A 22,751-nucleotide genomic window follows, 5' to 3' on the forward strand; every position below is an offset into this window, starting at 1 on the left:
CAATTCAAATTAGAGCCATTCTTGTGATAGGAATGTTGAGGCCACGATCAGATCACCAATCATCTTATTGAATGGCCGAGCAGGCCCGAGTGGCCTACCCCTAATTCATATGTTCGTATCATGTATAATGGGGGAGAACTTGCTGTGAGTGATGAGGGAAAGTCTTTCCTATGATGCCTGACCTCTTTGGCCATAATCACAATGATTGTATTTTGGGTGGATCGCAAGGGATCCCCTCTGGAGCAGCTTTCCCAGTGAGTCAGTCTGTCTGGTTATTACCATCACCCTCTTCACTAACCCCTGCTGCTGATGCACCTTCACCTTACAAATAGCAACTTGTCCTGGTCACTTACCAGCAATATCTCAAATCATTCGGAGTTTGAAATGGTGGGTGAGAGTTTCCTTTTTGCTGTGGAGAGGCTGTGTTTTTGTTGCCGGAGAAGTAGGTTTACACTGAGGGAGTTACAAATAAAGGAGCTTTCAGAATAGTTGGTGATTCTCTCAGTAACAGCTTGAAGGGCTGTGATCATAATAACCTCAGCTTTCTGGGCTAAATATTGTGGTGGGTGTTTAATAGGATACAATGGCTGTCATGGGGAAGTAAAAGCACAGCAGGAGTCTGATATGGTCCTTGCATTTTTTTATTCATTCATGGGATGTGGGCTTCAGTGGCTGGGTCAACGTTTTTGCCAATCCCTGGTTGCCCTTGAGAAGGTGGTGGTGAGCTGCCTTCTTTAACCGCTGCAGTCCGTGTGGTGTAGGTACACTCACAGTGCTGTTAGGAAGGGAGTTCCAGGATTTTGACGCAGCAACAGTGAAGGAACGGTGATATATTTCCAAGTCTGTGACCTGGAGGGGAACTTCTAGGGGGAGGTGTTCCCATTTCTCTGCTGCCCTTGTCCTTCTAGATGGCAGTTGTCATGCCTTTGGAAGGTGCTGTCTAAGGAGGCTTGGTGAATTCCTGCAGTGCATCTTGTAGATGGTACACACTGCTGCTACTGTGAGTCGATGATGGAGGGAGTGAATATTTGTGGATGGGATGCCAATCAAGCAGGCTGCTTTGTCCTGGATGGTGTCAAGCTTCTTGAGTGTTGTCGGAGCTGGACATCCAGGCAAGTGGGGAATATTCCATCACACTCCTGATTTGTGCCTTGTAGATGCTGGACAAGCTTTGGCGAGTCAGGAAGTGAGTTATTCATCACAGAGTTCCTAGCCGCTGACCTGCTCTTGTAGCCACAGTAGTTATATGGCTAGTCCAGTTCAGTTACAGGCCAATGGTAACCCACAGTATGTTGATAGCGGGAGATTCAGTGATGGTAATGCCATTGAACATCAAGGAACGATGGTTGGGTTCACTCTTGTTGGAGATGGTCATTGCCTGGCACTTTTATGGTGCGAATTTTACTTGCCACTTCTCAGCCCAAGCCTGGATATTGTCCAGGTCTTGCTGCATTTGGACATGTATTGCTTCTGTATCTGAGGAGTTGCAAATGGTGCTGAACATTGTGCAATCATCAGCAAATATCCCCAATTCTGACCTTATGATGGAAGGAAGGTCATTGATGAAGCAGCTGAAAATAGTTGGGCTGAGGACAGTACCCTTAGGAATTCCCGCAGTGAAGTCCTGGAGCTGAGCTAACTGACCTCCAACAACCAAAACCATCTTCATTTGTGCTAGGCATGTCTCCAACCATAAGACCATAACATGTAGGAGAAAAAGTAGGCCATTCGGCCCATCGAGTCTGCTCCACCATTCAATGAGATCATGGCTTATCCGACAATCCTCAACTCCATTTTCCTGCCTTTTCCACATTACCCTTGATCCCCTTACTGATAAAAATGTATCTCTCACAGCCTTGATTATACTTAATTATCCAGCCTCTACAGCTCTCTGCGGTAAAGAATTTCACAGATTCACTACCCTCTTATAGAAGATAATTCCTCCTCATCTCTGTTTTAAATGGGTGACCCCTTGCTCTGAGATTATGCCCTCTGGTCCTAGCCTCCCCCACAATGGGAAACAACCTCTCAGTATCTACCTTATCAAGCCCTCTAAAAATCTTTTACGTTCCAATAAGGTCACCTCTCATTCTTCTAAACTTCAGTGAGTACAGGCCCAACCTACTCAACCTCTCCTCATGAGAAAATCCCTCCATACCCGGGATCAACCTCGTGAACCTTCTCTGGACTGCCTCTAATGCCAGTATATTTTTCCTGAGATAAGGGTTCCAAAATGTTCACAGTATTCTAGGTGTGGTCCAGCTGGTGCCTTATATAGTTTTAGCAAGCCTTCCCTATTTTTACTCTCCATTCCTTTTGAAATAAAGGCCAACATTCAATTTTCCTTCCCTATTACCTGCTGAACTGATATGTTAGCTTTGTGGGACTCATGCATGAGGACTTCCAAATCCCTGAGCGCTGTAGCTCTCCGCAATCTTTCTCCGTCTAAATAATATTCAGCTCCTCTATTCTTCCTGCCAAAATGCATAATCACACACGTTCCCACATTATATTCCACGTACCATGTTTTTTCCCCCACTCACTTAACCTGTCTATATCCCTCTGTGGACCTTTTGTATCATCCTCACCACTTGCCTTCCCACCTATTTTTCTGTCATTCACAAAGTTGGCGATAGTACATTCACTTCCCACATCTAAGTCATTAATATATATTTTAAAATATTGTGACCCCAACACTGAAAGGAAGTGGCTGCAGAGATAATAGAGGCATTGGTCGAAATATTCCAGAACTCACTGGATTCTGGGAGGGTCCCAGTCAAATTGGAAAACCTCGAACAAGGGATCAGTTTAAAGAAGGGAAGGACTATAGGCTATAGGCCAGTCAGCCTAACATCTGTAGCTGGGAAAAAGGTAGATTCCGTTATTAAGGAAGAAATATCAGGACATTTAGAAAAGTTGAACGCAATCAAACAGAGTCAACATGGTTTTGAGACAGGGAAATCATTTTTGACAAATTTGCTAGAGTTCTTTGACGATTTAATAAGCAGAGTTGATAAAGGGTAAGTTTAATGTCATATAAAAGATTTGCTGATGACGGGAGCTCACGATATTGGGGGTAATGTATTAGCATGGATTGAGGATTGGTTAACACACAAAAGACAGGGATTCATAATTAATGGGTCTTTTTTCAGGTTGGAAAGACGTAACTAGTGGAGTGCCACAAGGATCAGTCCGAGGGCCTCAATTATTTACAATCTACATTAATGACTTGGTGGAGGGGGCAGAGTGTAATGTGTCCAAACTTGCTGAAGATACAAAAATAGGTGGGAGGGCACGTTATGATGAGGACATGAGGAATCTTCAAGGGGATATAGATAGGCTGAGTGAGTGGGCAAAAGCTTGGCAGATAGAGTTTAATGTAGGAAAATATGAGGTTATGCACTTTGGTAGCGAGAATCAAAAGGCAGACTATTATTTAAATGGAGACAGGCTCCAAAAAGTGCAGTACAGAAGGATTTGGATGTTCTTGTGCATGAAACCACAAAACGTTAGCATGCAGGTGCAGCAAGTGATTAGGAAGGCAAATTGAATTTTGGCCTGTATTGCTAGGGGGTTGGAGTTTAAGGGGCTTTAAGAATAGGAAAGTCTTGTTTCAACTGTACAGGGTGTTGGTGAGGCTGCACCTAGAGTACTGTGTACAGTTTTTTCCCCGTATTTAAGAACGGATATACTGGCATTGGAGGCAGTTCAGAAGCGATTCACTCGGCTGATTCCTGGGATGAAGGGGTTGACTTATTAAGAACGGTCAAACAGGTTAGACCTTTATTCATTGGAGTTTAGAAGAATGAGGGATGATCTTATTGAAATATAAAAACTTCTGAGGGGGCTTGACAGGGTAGATGTTGAGAAGATGTTTCCACTAGCGGGGGAATCTCGAACTAAGGGACATAGTTACAGAATAAGGGGCCTTTAAAACCGAGATGCATAGGAATTTCTTCTCTCAGAGGGTAGTGAATGTCTCGAATTCTCTACCCCAGAAAATTGTAGAGGCAAGATCACTGAAAGTATTTAAAGAGGTGGTAGATAGATTTTTGAAATACTGGGGAGCTGAGGGCTATAAGGAGCTGGTGTGAAAGAGGAGTTGGGACTTGGAGCAGATCAGCCATGATCTTATTGAATGGTCTATTCCTGCTCCTATTTCTTATGTTCTTATGATCCATGTGTCACTCTACTAGTTACAGGTCGCCATCCTGAAAATGCCCCCCTTATCCCGCTCTCTGTTTTCTATTAAATAGCCAATCCTCTATCCATGCTAATACACTACTCCCAACACCATGGCCTCTTACCTTAATAAATGGCCTTATGTGTGGTGCCTTATCAAACACCTTTTGGAAATCCAAATATATTATATCCACTGGTTCCCCTTTATCTATCGTGCTCGTTACCTCCTCAAAGAATTGTAATAAATTTGTCAGGCATGATTTCCCCTTCATGAAGCCTTTCTGACTCTGATTGATTATATTATGCATTTTTAAATGCTCTGCTATTACATCCTTTATAATATAGTCTAACATTATCCCAGTGAGGGAGGTTACGCTAACTGGCCTTTTTTTCTGGCTCCCTCCCTTTGTGAATACAGTGGAGAGTTTCCCCCAGATTCCCATTGACTCCAATATTGCTAGTGCTCCTTGATGCTGCACTCGGTCAAATGCGGCCTTGATGTCAAGGGCAGTCACTCTCACCTCATACTGCAACATCACAGGCAACTGGTAGTTGTGAGGCTGTAATCTTTTAATGCCTTTGCTTTGTAACACAATAATTCATCTACTCCATCCTACTAGGGATACTCCCTTAACTTGGGCTTTATTAATAATGTCACTGTGATATGTGGGGTGTGCAGAATTATTGTAATAAACTCTACCAGGTACTCTATAGGCTTAACTAACCAGTGAATGCTTGATAAAAGCAAAAAAAAAACTGTGGATACTGGAAATCCAAAACAAAAACAAAAATACAACTCAGTAGGTCTGGCAGCATCTGCGGAGAGGAACACAGTTAACGTTTCTGTTGAAGGGTCATTCAGACTCGAAACGTTAACTGTGTTCCTCTCCCCAGATGCTGCCAGACCTGCTGAGTTTTTCCAGGTATTTTTGTTTTTGCAGTGAATGCTTGATATTGGCTCAGTACACTGGGCCAGTGATCTTTCCACGGAGGTGAATGTGCCTGAGAAGCACCCAGCTGAAAAAGCTTTTCCATTCACCTCCTGCATCACTGCAGTGGATATACATTGATCTGACAGTGCCAGCAGGGCTGTGGAATTAATGGGATAGATCTTCCAAAGAGCCAGCACAAGCATGATGGGCGAAGTAATTTTCATCTGTTCTTTTAGAACAGTGAATATTCCTCATCCCGTGATGGAGAGAGGAACCAGTGACTATGGAATTGAACGTAGCGAGAATCAGCACCTTCAGGGCAGAAGAGAGACATGGGAACAAGTAGCAAAAGCTTTAAAAACTCAGTGTATTCCTACAAGAGAGAAGCAGTTTAAATCACTTTGAGCAATTTGAGTATGAACGAGCATATATTCACGAAGATTCATGTGTGTCTTTTTATTTATTGATCTCCATTATTTTCTTTCCCCTCCAGGCGTTCAATGGCGCTGCTGTTACCCAACAGTCCCTGCGGATGTGAATGTGCCCTATTAACACACCAGAAGCCCAGTACGCAAGCGCAGTGCTGGACTGTATCTGGAGCATGAGCAGTGTCACTTTGATCAGAGTCCTGCGAGTGCGGGAGAGGATTTTTTCAGCGGGTGAAAGTCGATGGGGTGGAGGGAGGAATGGAGCCGGGAGTCGGTGTCGGGAGGGAGCGGAGGCTTCATCAACACTTGAAGTAGGCCGCAAATCCAGAATAAGACTTTGCAGGTCCCGCGTTTTCAGCTCTGGAACTTTTTCCCGGAAATAGGCCCAGTTTAACAGTTCTGTCGAAGGGTCATGAGGACTCGAAACGTCAACTCTTTTCTTCTCCGCCGATGCTGCCAGACCTGCTGAGTTTTTCCAGGTAATTCTGTTTTTGTTCCAGTTTAACAGTCGCCATCTTGGTTCAATGGCCATCTTGGTGACGTAAAAGAGTGGGCGGGGCTTCAGCGCACCAGGAGAGAAAACCTGTGACCCAGGAGAGAAAATCATTGGCTTATTGATTTTATTCTCGCTCTGCACACACGAGATGGCGACAGTCCCGGGTTAATTACCGCCATCGTTTGAAGGGCAGTGTGCTGCTGGGCGCAAGCGCTGCCATCCTAACAACATAAGAATAAGAACATCAGAACTCGGAGCAGGAGTTGGCCTGTCGGCCCATTGAGCATGATGCACCATTCAATGAGATCATGGCTGATCTGATTGTGGTCTTAACTGCATTGCCTGCCCCTCATCTTGATGCTTAGATGAAAAATTTGTCTAACTCAGTCTCAATTAGTCTTTTGGTAGTACAGAAGTTGAATGTTGCTGAAAAAAGAGACATGTGGAAGCTTTTTGTCTTGTGCTCATCAGGGCACTTCGCAAGAATACCAATGTAAGGAAAAACAATGACATATATTGTGTGTAAAGAGAATGCTGATTGGTTGGCAAGTGGACTCTGATTGGTGGAGGTAGTGCCATGCAAAATGCACTAGTGATGGTGACTGACAGTTAACTGCCAATCATTGTTTGAAATTTAAACCAGACGGATTGACCCTCAATGGTCAAGGAATGAGTCAGCAAATGGCTGTCATTGTTTAACTGAAACAGGCGCAATGTGGGTACATGTTTTTTTCTGCCTGCAAAGAACAGGGCCCTATGGATTAATACATGTAGCTTCCAGTACATGCAAATGCACCACACTGCGAGCCCAACTGAGAAGCTTGAATTGGTTGTCAATGTAATTCTTAGCACACTGATGATTATTTAACAAATGTTGTCCAATCGCGGAATCACATCTAATGTTGGACACTGTTTTGAGCTTTGCATGCATGGGCTGGTTGGGTATGGTCTGTTTGCAATGCTTAGCAGTTAACTGTCAGTCACCATTGCTGGTGCATTCTCCGTGGCAATGCCTTTACCAATCAGAGCCCACTTGCCAACCAATCTTTGCATGCAGTATATATAGTTGTTTTCCCCTTATATTGGTATTCTTGCCAACTGTCCTGATGAGTGCAAGATGAAAAGCTTCAACATGTCCCTTTTTTCTTTAGCAATACTTAACTTTGCATCTATTCAATAACCAAACCTTCACTCCTTGCTGGGGAAGGGAGTTCCACAGACTAATGGATGCCTGAGAGAAGAAATTTCTCCTCATCTCAGTCTTCGGCATCTCAGTCAAGTTTATTGAAAACCTTTATTTTTAAACTGTGCCTCCTTGTTCTATATTCTCCCATGAGGGGAAAAGCACTCTCAGGATCCACCCTGTTAAGTGCCCTCAGAATCTTACAGTTTTCAATAAGATCACCTCATTCTTCGAAACTCCAATGAATACAGATCCACCTTGTTCAACCTTTCCTTATGAGACAAAGCCTCTCATTCCAGGAATCAGCCTAGTGAACCTCTGAACTGCTTCCAATGCAAAATATGTCCTTGCTTAAGTTATCTTGGACCAGGCAGCAGGAGGAGAGAATGTTGTGAATTTCTGTCCTGAATTGACAGTGATGGATTCTGGAATCCCCTTTAACAGGGGTTAGAAAAGGAGGATTTACACACAGCAAACTCAAATCAAGAGAAATGCTTGTCTCTCCCGAATTTCAAGCTGCATCTGACACTTCTGACTTCTGTAATCTCCTGTCACAGAGAGCTAGAAGATTTGAAGCGTGTGAGATTTTTCTCTGACTCCAGTGCCTCTGATAACTTTCCAGCTGCAGGATCCAGCAGGAGATTTTAAATTTGAAAACAGTGAAATTGTTTCAGGGGTGAGTATTATTGAACATTCATTGACAATTTAGAGCTTTTACTGCTGCGCTCTGGTCCCATGTCTCTGAAGCTGGTGTGGCTCCTTTACTGTGGATTTGAATCCATGTCCATCCATTGCTTTCTTTCACCCCTACCCTTCACAATCACCTCTCTACCGTTGTCTGACTCCCTCTGCCTCTAATGATAGGCGTATTTTAACCCTGTTTGGTATTTTACTGTTATTTCCATCAACCGTGTCTAAATGAGGTTTCCACTGCTGCCCATCCCCCCAACTATTCACTGCTGATTTACCAGCTTTATCTTCCCATGGCCAGGAATTGATTTTCCTGCACGAGAGATCGTTTTCCTTCTCTTCTGAGCTTATATTGACCATCAAATTCTGTTCCATTTGTATTCCCCAAAATTCATTCTGTATACCCTGAAATTTTAACTCTCTTTCCACAGTCACTGCCTGACCTGCTGAGTATTTCCAGCACTTGCTCTTTTTCTTTCAGATTTCCAGCAGCTGCAGTATTTTGTTTGGTTTTATTGCAGGTGTTTCTCACTGAAATGAGTCTGGGAACAGAGATGGACCAATTAAGAATGGATTTGTATTTGGGTGGGTGTTGATTGGAGAGGTTGGGCCCTGGCCTCCAGTGTTAGTCTTTTTCATGCAGCCATAGAATGATTACAATACAGGAAGCCATTTATCCTGTCATTCCTGTGCTGGCTCTGTGCAACCGCAGATCAGCTAGTCCCACTCCCTGCCCTTTCCTCATAGCCCAGCCTTTTCTCTTCAGGTACTTATCCAATTTTATTTTCAAAGCTTTTGCTGTATCAGTTTGAGTTGGAGTGGAGATGGAGGAGAAGCTGCTGGGTTTAACCACAAGGACCCAACAATTTCCAACGTGAAATTGTCAAAGGGAGGTAGGTTCTGGGGAAGATGAGGTTGTTGAGCAGACACTGGCCATGAAATGTAAAAGATCATTGTTTTAGGAACAAATATTTCTGTAGATGCTTTTAATCTATTCTACAAATGCGTACTTATAAAATTTATTCTGGGGATTTGGGCATCACTAACAAGACCAGCAGCAGATATTTCCCATCCCTAGTTACCTGTGGAGATGATGTTTGACCTTCTTGAACCACTGCAGTCCATGTGGTGAAGGTGCTCCCACAATGATGTTAGATAAGGAGTTACAGGTTATTCACCAGTGATGAAGAAGAAACAATGATATATGTCCAAATCAATAACAACAATCTGTATTTATATTGCAACTTTAATGTAACAAAATGTTCCAAGGCATTTCCCAGAAATATTACAAAGCAACATTTGACACTGAGCCACATAAGGAGATATTAGGGCAGGTGACCAAAAGCTTTGTCAAAGAGGTAGGCTTTAAGGAGTATCTTAAAGGGGGAAATTGAGGCAGAGAGGTTTAGGGAGGAAATTCCAGAGCTTACGGCCTAGGCAACTGAAGGCACAGCCACCAAAGGTGGAACGGTTAAAATAGGAATGCTCAGGAGGTTGGAATGAGATGAGCACAGATATCTCACAGGGTCATGAGACTGATGGAGGTTACAGAGACAGGGAGGGGCCATGGAGGAATTTGAAAATAAGGATGAGAAATTAAAAATTTAGATTCTTCTTAACCAAGAACCTTTGTCGGTCAGCGGGCACAGGAGTGATGGGCGAGGAAGACTTGGTATGAGTAAGCACAAGGGCAGCAGAGTTTTGGATAGCCTCAAGATTACAGAGAGGTTGAATGTGGGAGGCTGGCACGGAGTGCCTTAGGATAGTTAAGTCTAGAGGTAACAAAGGAATGGATGAGAGTTTCAGCAACAGGTGAGCTGAGACTAGGGCAGAGTTGGGCGATGTTACTGAGGTGGAAACAGGCCATCTGGGTGACGATGAGGATGTGTGGTTGTAAGCTTTTTTCATTATTCATTCATGGAATGTGGGGTTGCTGGCTAGGCCAGCATTTATTGCCCATCCCTGATTGCCCTTGATCAGAGGGCAATTAAGAGCCAGCCACATTGCTGTGGGTCTGGAGTCACATGTAGGCCAGACCAGGTAAGGACAGCAGATTTCCTTCCCTAAAGGACATTAGTGAACCAGATGGGTTTTCTTTTGTAGTTAAAAATCCATCTGCTTCACTAATGTCCTCTAGGGATGGAAATCTGCCATCCTTGTACTAGTCTGGCCTACATGTGACTCCAGACCCACAGCAATGTGGTTGACTCTGAACTTAGGGATGGGCAATAAATGCTGACCTAGCTAGCGACACTCACATTCCATGAACGAATAATTTAAAAAAAGAGCTCATCTTGGGGTGAAGTATTACACTAAAGTTTTGAATAGTCTGGTTCAGCCTCAGACAGTTGGCAGGGAGAGAGATGAAGTCAGTTGTTAGGGAATGGAGTTTGTTGTAGGGACTGAAGACAACGCTTTCAGTTTTCCCAGTATTTATATGAAAGAATTTCCTGTTCATTCAGTACTGGATGTCAGACCAGTCAGGAGAGTGTGTGACTTCAAGGGGAACTTGGAGAGTTGGTGTTCACATACACCGGTTACCCTGGTCCTTCTAGGTGCTGGAGGCTAGTGGTTCAGGAGATTTGTCAAAGTTATGGTCGAGTAGTAGGTATATAAAATCCCTCTCCTTCAACTGTTGCCTCTCCTACTTCTCTCTCTCTCTCTCCTTCCATAGAGACCAGAGTCTTGCATTGGCCCGGTCTGGGTGGAAGGTTCCATTAATAAGAACTAGGAGCAGGAGTAGGTTATTCAGCCCCTCGGGCCTGCTCCGCCATTCAATACGATCATGGCTGATCTCATTTCGGCCTCAACTCCAATTCTCCGCCCACTCCGCATAACCATTCAACCCGTTACTAATTAAAAATGTGTCAATGTCCTCCTTAAATTTATTCAGCACCCTGGCATCCACTGCACTTTGAGGTAGTGAATTCCACAGGTTCACGACTTTGAGAAAAGTAATTCCTCCTCATCTCTGATTTAAATCTACCACCCCTTAGCTTAAAACTATGGCCCCTTGTTCTAGAATGCCCCAGAGGAGGAAACATCTGCTCCACATCTACTTTGTCTCTCCCCTTTAGCATCTTATATACCTCAATTAGATCTCCTCTCATCCTTCTAAACTCTAGTGAGTATAGGCCTAAACTGCTCGATCCCGCCTCATAAGACAAGCCCTGCATCTCTGGAATTAATCTAGTGAACCTCCTCTAAACCACCTCCAATGCAACTACATCCTTCCTCAAGTAAGGGGACCAAAAGTGCTCCAGCTGCGGTCTCACCAGTACCTTGTACAGTTGCAGCAAAACTTCCCTATTTTTATACTCTATTCCCTTAGCAATAAATGCCAAAATTCCACTTGCCTTCCTTATTACCTGCTGTCCCTGCACACTAGCTTTCGGCAATTCATGCACGAGGACACCCAGACCCCTCTGCACTGAAGCATTCTGAAGTTTCTCTCCATTTAAATAATAATAATAAATAATAATAATTCCCTGAAGGACATTAGTGAACCAGTTGGGTTTTTTATGACAATCCAGCAGTTTTCATGGTCACTTTTCCCTGGTGCCAGTCTCATAAATTACCAGATTCATTCAGCTCAATTTCACAACCTGCCTTTATGTTTCTGAGGGGTCTCTCTCACTCCCTTTTTTCTGTTTTACAACGATTTCACAGGATATTAGAAGGGGAGGATTTGCAGCCCAATTTATCATAATGTGAATGTCACCGGATTTTGAACATGGAAGGAGAAAGCACTGTTCACAGTGGAGAGAAACCGTACACGTGTTCTGTGTGTGGTCGAGGCTTCAGCCAATTATCTGACCTATCAGAACATAAATGCAGTCACAACAGGGAGAAGCCGTGGAAATGTGGGGACTGTGGGAAAGGATTTAATCACCTGTCTGACCTGAAAACTCATCGGCGCAGTCACACTGGGGAGAGGCCATTCACCTGCTCCGAGTGTGGGAAGGGTTTCACTCAGTCCTCCCACCTGCTGATACATCAACGTGTTCACACTGATGAGAGACCATTCAGGTGCTCTCACTGTGGGATGCGTTTCAGGCGATCATCTGACCTCATTGTACACCAACGAATTCACACTGGAGAGAGGCCGTTCATCTGCTCCAAGTGCGGGAAGGGATTCACTCGATCATCCAACTTGCTGATACACCAGCAAATTCACACTGGGGAGAGACCATTCACCTGCTCCGAGTGTGGGAAGGGATTCAATCATTCATCTGACCTGCTGCAACACCAGCGCGTTCACACTGGAGAGAGGCCATTCACCTGCTCTGAGTGTGGGAAGGGATTCACTTGTTCATCAGACCTGCTGACACACCAGCGAGTTCACACTGGGGAGAGACCATTCATTTGCTCCAAGTGTGGGACAGGATTTGCTCGCTCATCCACATTACTGAGGCACCAGCGAGTTCACACTGACGAGAGACCTTTTAAATGCCCAGTCTGTTGGAAGTGTTATAAAAGCTCCAAGGAACTGTTGTCTCATCAACGTGTTCACACGGATGAAAGACCATTCAGGTGCTCTCTCTGCGGGACTGGGTTCAATCAATCATCTGACCTCACTGTACACCAGCGAATTCACACTGGGGAGAGGCCGTTCACCTGCATGGAGTGTGGGAAGGGATTCACTCAGTCATCCAATCTGCTCAGACACCAGCGAGTTCACACTGTGGAGCGACCGTTTAAATGCTCAGACTGTGGGAAGTGTTATAAAGGTTTCCAGGAACTGATGTCCCATCAACGTGTTCATGCTGATGAGAGACCATTCAGGTGCTCTCAATGCGGGACTGGATTTAAGCGATCATCTCAACTCACTGTACATCAGCGAATTCACACTGGGGAGAGACCGTTCAGCTGCACAGACTATGGGAAGGGATTCACTCAGTCATCCACTCTTCTGAGACACCAGCGAGTTCACAAGTAATTACCTTGATTGGATTTTACAGCTGGTCACATCCAGGACTGGGCCATGTTCTTTGGGGTCTGTTTTTGCTGATGTTCACAGAATCACAGAATTTTAACGGCACAAAGGAGGCCATTCGGCCCATCATGTCTGCACCAGCTCTGCAAATGAGCATCATGGCCTAGTGCCATTGCCCTGCCTTTTCCCTGTACCCTTGCACATTGTTTTGATTCATATAACCATCTAATGCCTTCTTGAATGCCTCAGTTGAGCCTGGCTCCATCGCACTTCCAGACAGTGCATTCCAGACCCGAACCACTCGTTGTGTGAAAAAGATTTTTCTCCCATCCCACTTGCTTCTTTTGTAAATCACATTAAATATGTGCCCTTTCGTTCTTGATCCTTTTACGAGTGGGAACAGCTTCTCCCCATCTACTCTGTCCAGACCATTCACGAATTTGAACACCTCTATCAAATCTTCTCTTAGCCTTCTTCTCTCCAAGGAGAACAGCCTTAATCTCTCCAATTTATCCCCATTGCTGAAGTTTCTCATCCCTGGGACTATTCTTGTAAACTTCTCCTGCCCTCTCTCCAATGTGTTCACATCCTCCCTATAACATGGTGCCCGGAACTGTACACAATATTCCAGCTGAGGTCTAGTGAGTGTCTTATATAAATCCAGCATAACCTGCCTGCCCTTGTACTATATGTCCCTATTAATAAAGCCCAAGGCACTCTAAGCTTTACTAATTGCTCTCTCCACCTGTCCTGCCACCTTCAATGAGCTATGCACATATACACCCAGGTCTTTCTGCTCCTATATCCCCATGTTCTTCCTACCAAAATGCATCGCCTCAAACTTCTCCGTATTGAGCTTCATCTGTCATCTATCTGCCCATTCCACCAACTTGTCTGTCCTCTTGAAGTTCCACACCGTCTCCTCGCAGTCCACAACACTCCCAACTTGCATATCGTCTGCAAACTTTGAAAATGTGCCCTGCACACCAAGGTCTAGATCGTTAATATATATCAGGAAAAGCAAGGGTCCCAATACCAGCCCCTGGGGAACTCCACTACAAACCTTCCTATAGCCTGAAAAATATCCATTGACCATTACTCTCTGCTTCTTAGTTTTCAGCCAATTTTGTATCCACGTTGCTACTGTCCCTTTTATTCCATGAGCAATAACTTTTCTCACAAGTCTGTTGTGTGACACTGTCAAATGCGTTTTGAAAGTCCATATACACCACATCAACTGCATTACCCTCATTCACCTTTTCTGTTACCTCTTCAATAAACTCCAGCAAGTTAGATAAACTTTAGTAATCCATGCTGGCTCTCCCTTATCAACACATATTTTTCCATGTGACTACTAATTCTATCCCGAATAATTGTTTCTAGAATCTTGCCCACTACTGAAGTTAAACTGACTGGTCTGTAATTGCTGGGCTTATCCTTGCAACCTTTTTTGAACATGGGCATAATGTTTACAATTTTCCAGTCCTCTAGCACCACCCCTGAGGTTAGGGAAGACTGAAAGACTATGGCCAGTGCCCCTGGAATTTCTACTCTCACTTCTTTCAATATCCTTGGATGCATCTCATTTGGTCCCAGTACCTTGTCAAGTTTAAGTACCGATAGTCTATTCAACACTTCCTCCTTATCAATTTTGAACCCTTCAGAGTCTGTCACCATGGCCTGGGTAGCATCTACCTCCTTGGTAAAGACGGATGCAAAGTATTAACTTAATACCTCAGCCATGGTCCCTTCATCCATGTGTAAATTCCCTTTTCGGTCCCCAATCAGCCATACTCCTCTTTTTACCAACCTTTTACTATTTATATGCCTGTAGAAGACTTTGGGATTCCCCTTTATGTTGGCTGCCAATCTCTTCTCATAATCCCTCTTCGCTTCTCTCATGTGCTTTTTCACCTCCCCTCTGAACCTTTTGTATTCCACTTGGTTCTCAATTGTATTTTCTACCTGACACCTGTCATAAGTGCACTTTTTCTTTTTATCTTAATTTCAATCTCCTTTTTCATCCAGAGAGCTCTGGATTTGTTAGCCCCACCTTTCCCTTTAGATGGAATATAGACTCATGGACATTTACAGCACAGAAGGAGGCCATTCAGCCCATCATGTCTGAGCTGGTCAACAAAGATTTAACTACACTAATCCCATTTTCCAGCACTTGACCAGGCTATGGTAACTCAGGTGAATGTCTAAATACTTGACTGTGCCCGAACCAATTAATTTTTTGAAGGTAGCCCATTGTTCAGCTACAGTTTTTCCTGCCAATCTTTTATTCCAGTCTATCTGGCCTAGCTCCATTCTTGCTCCACTGAAGTCGGCTCTTGTCCCGTTAATTATTCTTACTTTGGATTGCCTATTGTGCTTTCCTAATCATCATCCTAAAACATGCAATATAACAATCACTGTCTCCTAAATGTTCCCCCACTGACACTTGATCTACTTGGCCAACCTAATTTCCAAGAACCAGGTCCAACAGTGGATTAGACACATACTTCTGGAGAAAATTTTCCTGAACACAATTTAGGAACTTTTGTCCCTCTCCGCCCTTTACACGACCACTGTCCCTATCTATATTCGGGTAATTAAAGTCCCCCATTATAACTACCCTATAATGCCTACATTTCTCTGTAATTTCCATGCAGATTTGTTCCTCTACATCCTTCCCACTAGTTGGCGGTCTATAGACTACACCAAGCAATGTAATTGCACCCTTTTTGCTCCTTAACCCTAGCCAAATTGATTCTGCCCTTGAACCCTCTGGGACATCCTCTTTCTCCAGCACTGGAATGCTCTCCTTAACCAATACCGCCACCCCTCATCCTTTCCTTCCTTTCCTGTCTCTTCTGAACACCTTGTACTCGGGAATATTTAACACCCAGTTCTGCCCTTCCTTGAGCCAGGTCTGTTATTGCCACAACATCACATTTCCACATGGCAGTCTGCACCTGTAACTCCCCAATCTTATTTACTATACTCTGTGCATTCACATGCATGCATAATAACCCTGATTTGGCTTTTGTTACTTTCTCCCTTGCCCCGATTTTACCTATTAACTTACTCTTCTCTATACTAGTGCTCTCTGTCCCTCCCAGTATTTTGTGCACCCTGGTTTTCCTCTAATATTTTTCTTGGTTCCCACACTCCTGCTGAGCTAGTTTAAAACCCTCCCAACAGCACTAGCAAAACGCCCTGCAAGGAGCTCAGTCCTGGCTCTGTTCAGGTGCAACCCGTCTGGCTTCTACGGGTGCCATCTCTCCCAGAGCCTGTCCCAGGAATCTAAAGCCCTCCCTCCTACCACTTTTCCAGCCGTGCATTCATCTGCCTTATCCTCCTACTTCTGTAATCACTAGCACATGGCACTAGGAGTAATCCGGAGGTTACTACAGCTGAGGTCCTGCTTGTTAATTTTCTACTTAGCTCCCTAAATTCTGATTGCAGGACTGAATCCCCCTTCCTCCCTAAGTCATTGGTACCAATGTGGACCACGACCTCTGGCTGATCACCCTCCCCCAGAAGAATGTCCTGCAGCCGCTCTGTGACATCCTTGACCCTGGCACCAGGGAGGCAACATACCATCCTCGAGTCACTTCTACGGCCACACAAACACCTGCCTGTTCCCCGAACCAATGAACCCCTATCAATATTGCTCTTCCTTTCTTCTTCCTCTCCTCCTGTACAACCGAGCCACTTGTGGTGCCACAACCATGGCTGACTGCACTCCTATGAGAAACCAGCATCCTCACCAGGTTCCAAAACGTAAAACTGATTTGTGAGCGGGACCCCAGGGGACCTCTGCACTATCTGCTTACTTCTCTTGGACTGCCTGGTGGTCACACATTCCCTCTCTGTCTCCAGGCCCTTAAGCTGTGGTGTGATGAGCTCTCTGAACATGCGATCCATGCAGCTCTCAGCCGAGCAGATGTGCCACAGTGACTCCAGCCGCCGCTCGAGCTCTGAAACCCAGAGCTCAAGTTTCTGCAGCTGACAGCACTTCCTGCACGTGTGGTCAGCTAGGACACCGGTAGCATCCATGGCTTCGCACATATTACAGGACACACATTCCACTCGACTGAGCTGCCCTGCTATGTCTTAACTCTACTTCCCTTCTGTTAACTTTATTCTACTTAGAATCATTTATATTACTTTATTATATTGGCCCTAAATTTCCCTTATTCCTGGCATTTGGGAATCATAGAGTCATAGTCATAGAGGTCTGCAGCACAGAAAAAGGCTCTTCGGTCCATCAAGTGCACTGGTCAAACAAGTACCTAACTATTCTAATTCCATTTTCCAGCACTAGGCTCATAGCCTTGTATGCTATGGCATCACAAGTGCACATCCAAATACATCTTACATGTTATGAGGGTATCTGCCTCTACCACCCTTTCAGGCAGTGAGTTCCAGATTCCCACCACCTTCTGAGTGAAAAATTTCTTCCTCATCCCCTCTAAACCTCCTGTCCCTTACCTGAAATCTATGCCCCCTGGTTATTGATCCCTCCACCAAGGAGAAAAGTTCCTTCCTGTCTACCCTATCTATGCCCCTCCTAATTTTATATACGTCAATCATGTCCCCCCTCAATCTCCTCTGCTGCAGGGAAAATAACCCCAGTCTATCCAATCTCTCCTCACAACAAAAACTCTCTAGCCCAGGCAACATTTTGCTAAATCTCCTCTGCACTCTCTCTAGTGCAATCACATCCTTCTATAATGCGAATTCCAGAACTGCACGCAATACTCTCACTGTGGTCTAGCTAGCATTTCATACAGTTCTAGCATAACCTCCCTGCTCTTATATTCTATGCCTCAGCTAATAAAGGCAAGTATCCCATATGCCCTCTTAACCACCTTATCTACCTGTCCTGCTACCTTAAGGGACCGGTGGACATGCACACCAAGGCCCCATTCATCCTGGGTTATTCCCAGGGTCCTACCATTCATCATGTATTCCCATGCCTTGTTTGTCCTGCCCAAGTGCATCACCTGACATTTATCCAGATTAAATTCCATTTGCCACTGAACAGCCCATCTGACCAGCCTGTCTATATCCTGTAACTATCCTCCTCAATATTTACCACCTCAGCAATTTTCGTGTCATCTGTGAACTTACTGATCAACCCTTCTACATTTAAGTCTAAATCGTTTATATATACTACAAGCAGCAAGGGATCCAACGCCAATCCCTGTGGAACCCCACTGGACACAGGCATGCAGTCACAAAAATACGCCTCGACTATCATCCTCTGCTTCCTGCCACTCAGCCAATTCTGGATCCAATTTGCCAAATTGCCTTGGATCTCATGGGCTCTTACCTTTGTTATCAGTCTCCCATGTGGGACCTTATCAAAAACCTTGCCGAAATCCAAGTAGACCATGTAAAATTGCCCTCATCTACACACCTAGTCACCTCTTCGAAAAATTCAAGCCAATTGGTCTGACATGACCTCCCCTTAACAAAACCATGCTGACTTGATTAATCCCTGTCTCTCCAAGTGTAGATTAATTCTGTCTCTGAGAATTGCTTCCAGTAGTTTCCCACCACTGAGGTTAGACTGACAGGCCTGTAGTTCCCTGGTTTATCCCTTCCTCCCTTCTTGAATAATGGTATCAACTTGGCTGTCCTCCAGTCCTCTGGCACCTTTCCTGTGGCCAGAGAGGTATTGAAAATTATTGCCAGCGCCCCTGCTATCTCCTCCCTTGCCTCACTCAATAGCCTGGGATACATTTCATCTGGGCCTGGAGATTTTTTTACCTTTAAGCCTGCCAGACCACTTCGAACCTCCTCCCTTTCTGTGCTAATTTCTTTAATTATATCACAGTCCTTCTGCCTGATTTCCATACCCACATCATCCCTTTCACTTGTGAACACCAACACAAAGTATTCACTTAGAACCTTACCTACATCTTCCGGCTCCACACACAAATTACCACTATGGTCCTTAATGGGCCCTACTCTTTCCCTAGTTATCCTCCTACTCTTAATGTACTTATAAAATAACTTTGTATTTTCCTTTATTTTACCTGCTTCTTAGTGAAATCCAAGTATTGCACCTTGTTTAAAAATATTACAATTTCCTAATTTACTCACCAGTTCCTACTTACCAAGGCCACCTGTCTTCTTTCTGAGGAAAGGTAGAAAAAGAAAGGAGCACCTACTCCCTTCTACGCCAAATTCCCTCAGTCACCAAACTCTGACTGAAGCACTCAACTGCAGCCAAAAACAGTACTCCACTGCAGACAAAGTCAGCACTATAAGAAAACCGACTTTTATACTCTGAACCGAGCCTCTGAAAACCTGATTAAGCCAGTTATCTAATTAACTAGTTGCAGCTGCAAGCAGAGCCTGTATGAGCCCTGTTTTAAGGCTGGACTAAAACTCACCTTCTTCCAACCCTAACAGCAACTTTCAGTTAATTGCTAAATTAAAGAAAGACTAGACTTTAGATAAAATTTAATCCCTTAATTTAACCCTTAAACTTCCTCAGTCCCCAAACTCCAACTGAAGCACTCTACTGCTGCCAAAAACAGTTATAGGTGTTAATATTGTGGATAAAAGTCAAATAAATCAGCTGTGTTAAACACAGTCTGTTGATTCTTTTTCGTTCCTTTTGAACTGCTCTCCCTCTCCCCTGTCTCCTCTATCCTCACTCCAACAACAAGTGTGAGGAGCTCATGAATCTTCTTTGTCACTAAGATTGAGACAATCAGATCTGCTTCCTCTGTTGCTTCTCTCCCTTCTACTAACCTACTGGGCCAATCTGCCTCTAAAGTTCTTCCTTTTCTGATCCCTGAACTCACATCGTTCTCCAGTTTGTCTCCTATTCTCTATGTCCCTCAGTGCTCATCTTGTCCATGAGACTGCCTTTTGCTCCCTTGACCTCATTCTCACTAAACTGTTGACCACCCAGCTTCCCCAGCTGATATTGTTAACGGTTCTCTCTCTCTCTTGGTACTGTCTCTCTCACCTTTAAGTTCACTGTCATCACCATTCTAAAACAAAACAACTCTTGATCTCACAGTTTTTGCAAACTCCAGCTCCAACCTCCCTTGTCTGTCTCATCTTCAGGCGGGAAGGAAGCGGATATGCAGAGGCAGTGTTAGGGGCAGTGGGTGGGAGGGGAGGCTTCACAAACACCCAGTGGAGGCCTCAACACCCCCAATAAGAAATTACCAGGCCTGCCTTTGCACCGAACGGAACGGCAACTGCGGGCTTTCTCCCGGTGCCAGGCCCGAGTGGACAAATGTGGGTTAATGAAGGAAACGCAGCAATGGATTTGTTAATGAGAAATCATCTTTAACTCACTTTACTGATCCTGGAGCAGGGAGCAGGAGGAGAGAATGGTGTGAATTTCTATCCTGGACTGACAGGGATGGATTTTGGAAATTCTTTAGAAGGGGAGGATTTACAGACGGGAAAGCCAAACGGACCTGGAGCTTGATTCCCTTCCTTGAAGGACATTAGTTGGGTTCAGCTCCGCAAATTACCAGATTCATTCAGCTCAATTTCATAACCTATGTTTGTCTTTTTGTGGTTTCTCTCTCACTTTTCTTTTCTGTTTTAAATCAGTTTCACAGGGTAAGAGAAGGAGAGGATTTGCAGTCGGGAAACTGAAACCAAACATCACATCAGGAGCTGACAAAGTCTCTCGATTCATCAGGACTTGAATATCATCAGCCTTTGAACATGGAAATAAAAGGCACTGTTCACACTGCGGAGAAACCAGGGAAATATGGGGACTATAGGAAGGGATTCAATTACCTGTCTGAGCTGGAAATTCATCAGCACAGTCTCACTGGGGAGAGGCCATTTCCTACTCTGAGTGTGGGAAAGAATTCATTGATTCAACCAACCTGCAGACACACCAGCGAGTTCACACTGAGGAGAGGCAGTTCACCCGCTCCAGGTGTGGGATGGGATTCATTAATTCATCTGACCTGCTGACACATCGAAGAGTTCACAGTGGGGAGAGGCCGTTCATCTGCACCAAGTGTGGGAAAGGATTTGCTCAGTCATCAACCTGCTGATCCACCAGTGAAGTCACACTGGGGAGAGACCATTCACCTGCTCTGAGTGTGGGAAGGGATTCACTTGTTCATCCAACATGATGAGATACTAGCGAGTTCACACTGACAAGAGACCTCTTAAATGCCCGATTGTGAGAAGTGCTATGTAACTTCAGGTAAACTTATGTCCCATCAAACATATTCACACTGATGAGAAACCATTCAGGTGCTCTCACTGTGGGACTGAGTTCAGGCGATCATCTCAACTCACTGTACACCAGCGAATTCACACTGGGGAGAGACCATTCCTCTGCTCCGAGTGTGGGATGGGATTCACTCAATCAGCCAATCTGCTGTCACACCAGCGAGTTCACACTGACAAGAGACCTTTTAAATGCATAGACTGGAGGAAATGCTTTTTAAGTTCTGGGGAACTGATGCGCCATAAATGAGTCCACACTGACAAGAGACCATTTAAATGCCCAGAATGTGGGAAATGCTATAAAAGGTCTGGAAACTTGATGTCCCATCAATGTGTTCACACTGATGAGAGACCGTTCAGATGCTTGTACTGTGGGACTGGGTTCAAGCGATCATCTCAACTCACTGAACACCAGTGAGTTCACACTGGAGAGAGGCCATTCACCTGCTCCGAGCGTGGGGAGAGATTCACTCAGTCATCCACCCTGATGAGTCACCAGCGAGTTCACAAATAATTACAGTGATTGGATTTTGCTGTTAATCATGCCCAGGACTGAATCATGTTCATTGGGGTCTGTTTCTGTTGATGTTAATAAACTCCAGCCCAGTTATAATGGTTAATATTTTGGATAAAAGTCAAATAAATCAGTTTTGTGCTAAACACAGTGTGATGAATCATCTAATATCTCTAACAGATATTCCTTTTGAGGGGCTCTCCCTCTCCCCTGTCTCCTCCATCCTCACCTCCAACAACAAGTGTGAGGGGCTCATGGAGCTTCTTTGTCACTAAGATGAGACGATCCGATCAGCTGCCTCTGCTGCTTCCCTCCCTTCCACTAACCCACCTGGCCAAACTGTATCTGAAGTGCCTTCTTGTCCATGCTCTGCACTTGCATCTTTCTCCAGTTTCTCTCCTATCTTCTATCTCACTCAGAGCTCATCTTGCCTCTGAGACGTGCCTTCTGTTTCCTTGACACTATTCTCACTAAACTGCTGACCATCCAACTTCCACATTTTAGATGATATCCTTAACGGTTCTCTCTTTTGGTACTGTCCCTCTCACCTTTAAATCCACTGTTGTCTCCCATCATTAAAAAAACCTTTGACCCCACATCCTCCTCCTCTCTTTTTGCTGACTTTGCACCTGCTGGTAAACTGTTAGATCTTTAATTTTTTTCAAGTTTGGATAAAAGGTTACCGACCTGAAGCATTCACTCTGTTTCCTTCTCCATAGATGTTTGACCTGATGAGGTTTTCCAATAGTTTGTTTTGAGGTCATGGGAACATACGAATTAGGAGCCGGAATAGGTCATTCGGCCCCTCGAGCCTGCTCTGCCATTCAATGAGATCATGGCTCATCTGATTGTAACCTCATTCCCGTCTACACCTGATAATCTTTCGCCCCACTTGTTTATCGGGAACCTATCCAGCTCTGCCTTAAAAAGATTCAAAGACTCCCTACCGCCTTTTGAGGAAGAGAGTTGCAAAGACTCATGACCCTCTGCGAGAAAAAAAATCTCCTAATCTCTGTCTTAAATGGGCCACCCCTTATTTTTAAACAATGACACCCCCAGTTCGAGGTCGGATTTCCACCTAGAGTATTACAATATTTCGCTTTTGGGTCAGAGTGGATCAGTTTTCTCTGGAATGAGACAACAGTAACTGTCACCCTGTTCGACATGAAA

General features: G+C 44.5%; 2 protein-coding genes across 3 annotated transcripts in view; one reads left to right on the plus strand and one right to left on the minus strand.

The window, feature by feature from the left end:
* LOC121270203 (zinc finger protein 271-like) overlaps positions 1 to 22,751 on the minus strand; it is a 51,148-nt gene that overhangs the window by 11,236 nt on the left and 17,161 nt on the right. The gene's annotated exons all lie outside the window — the stretch shown is intronic.
* On the plus strand, positions 7,644 to 21,708 carry LOC121270199 (zinc finger protein 229-like). Of its 2 annotated transcripts, XM_041175509.1 has the most exons (3): positions 7,644 to 7,897; positions 11,581 to 12,846; positions 20,429 to 21,708. In XM_041175509.1, the coding sequence occupies exons 2-3, from the start codon at positions 11,645 to 11,647 to the stop codon at positions 20,439 to 20,441; spliced, it is 1,215 nt and encodes a 404-aa protein (XP_041031443.1). In that variant the 5' UTR covers positions 7,644 to 7,897; positions 11,581 to 11,644; the 3' UTR covers positions 20,442 to 21,708. The 2 variants fall into 2 exon arrangements, 1 of the variants encoding a protein (XP_041031443.1); XR_005941489.1 differs by lacking the exon at positions 11,581 to 12,846.

This window comes from Carcharodon carcharias, chromosome 27 (genome assembly GCF_017639515.1).
Source record: "Carcharodon carcharias isolate sCarCar2 chromosome 27, sCarCar2.pri, whole genome shotgun sequence".
NCBI classification, from domain to species: domain Eukaryota; kingdom Metazoa; phylum Chordata; class Chondrichthyes; order Lamniformes; family Lamnidae; genus Carcharodon; species Carcharodon carcharias.

Coding starts and splice junctions, on each gene's coding strand:
- LOC121270199 (XM_041175509.1), top strand. CDS start 11,645: ATGGAAGGAGAAAGCACTGTTCACAGTGGAGAGAAACCGTACACGTGT.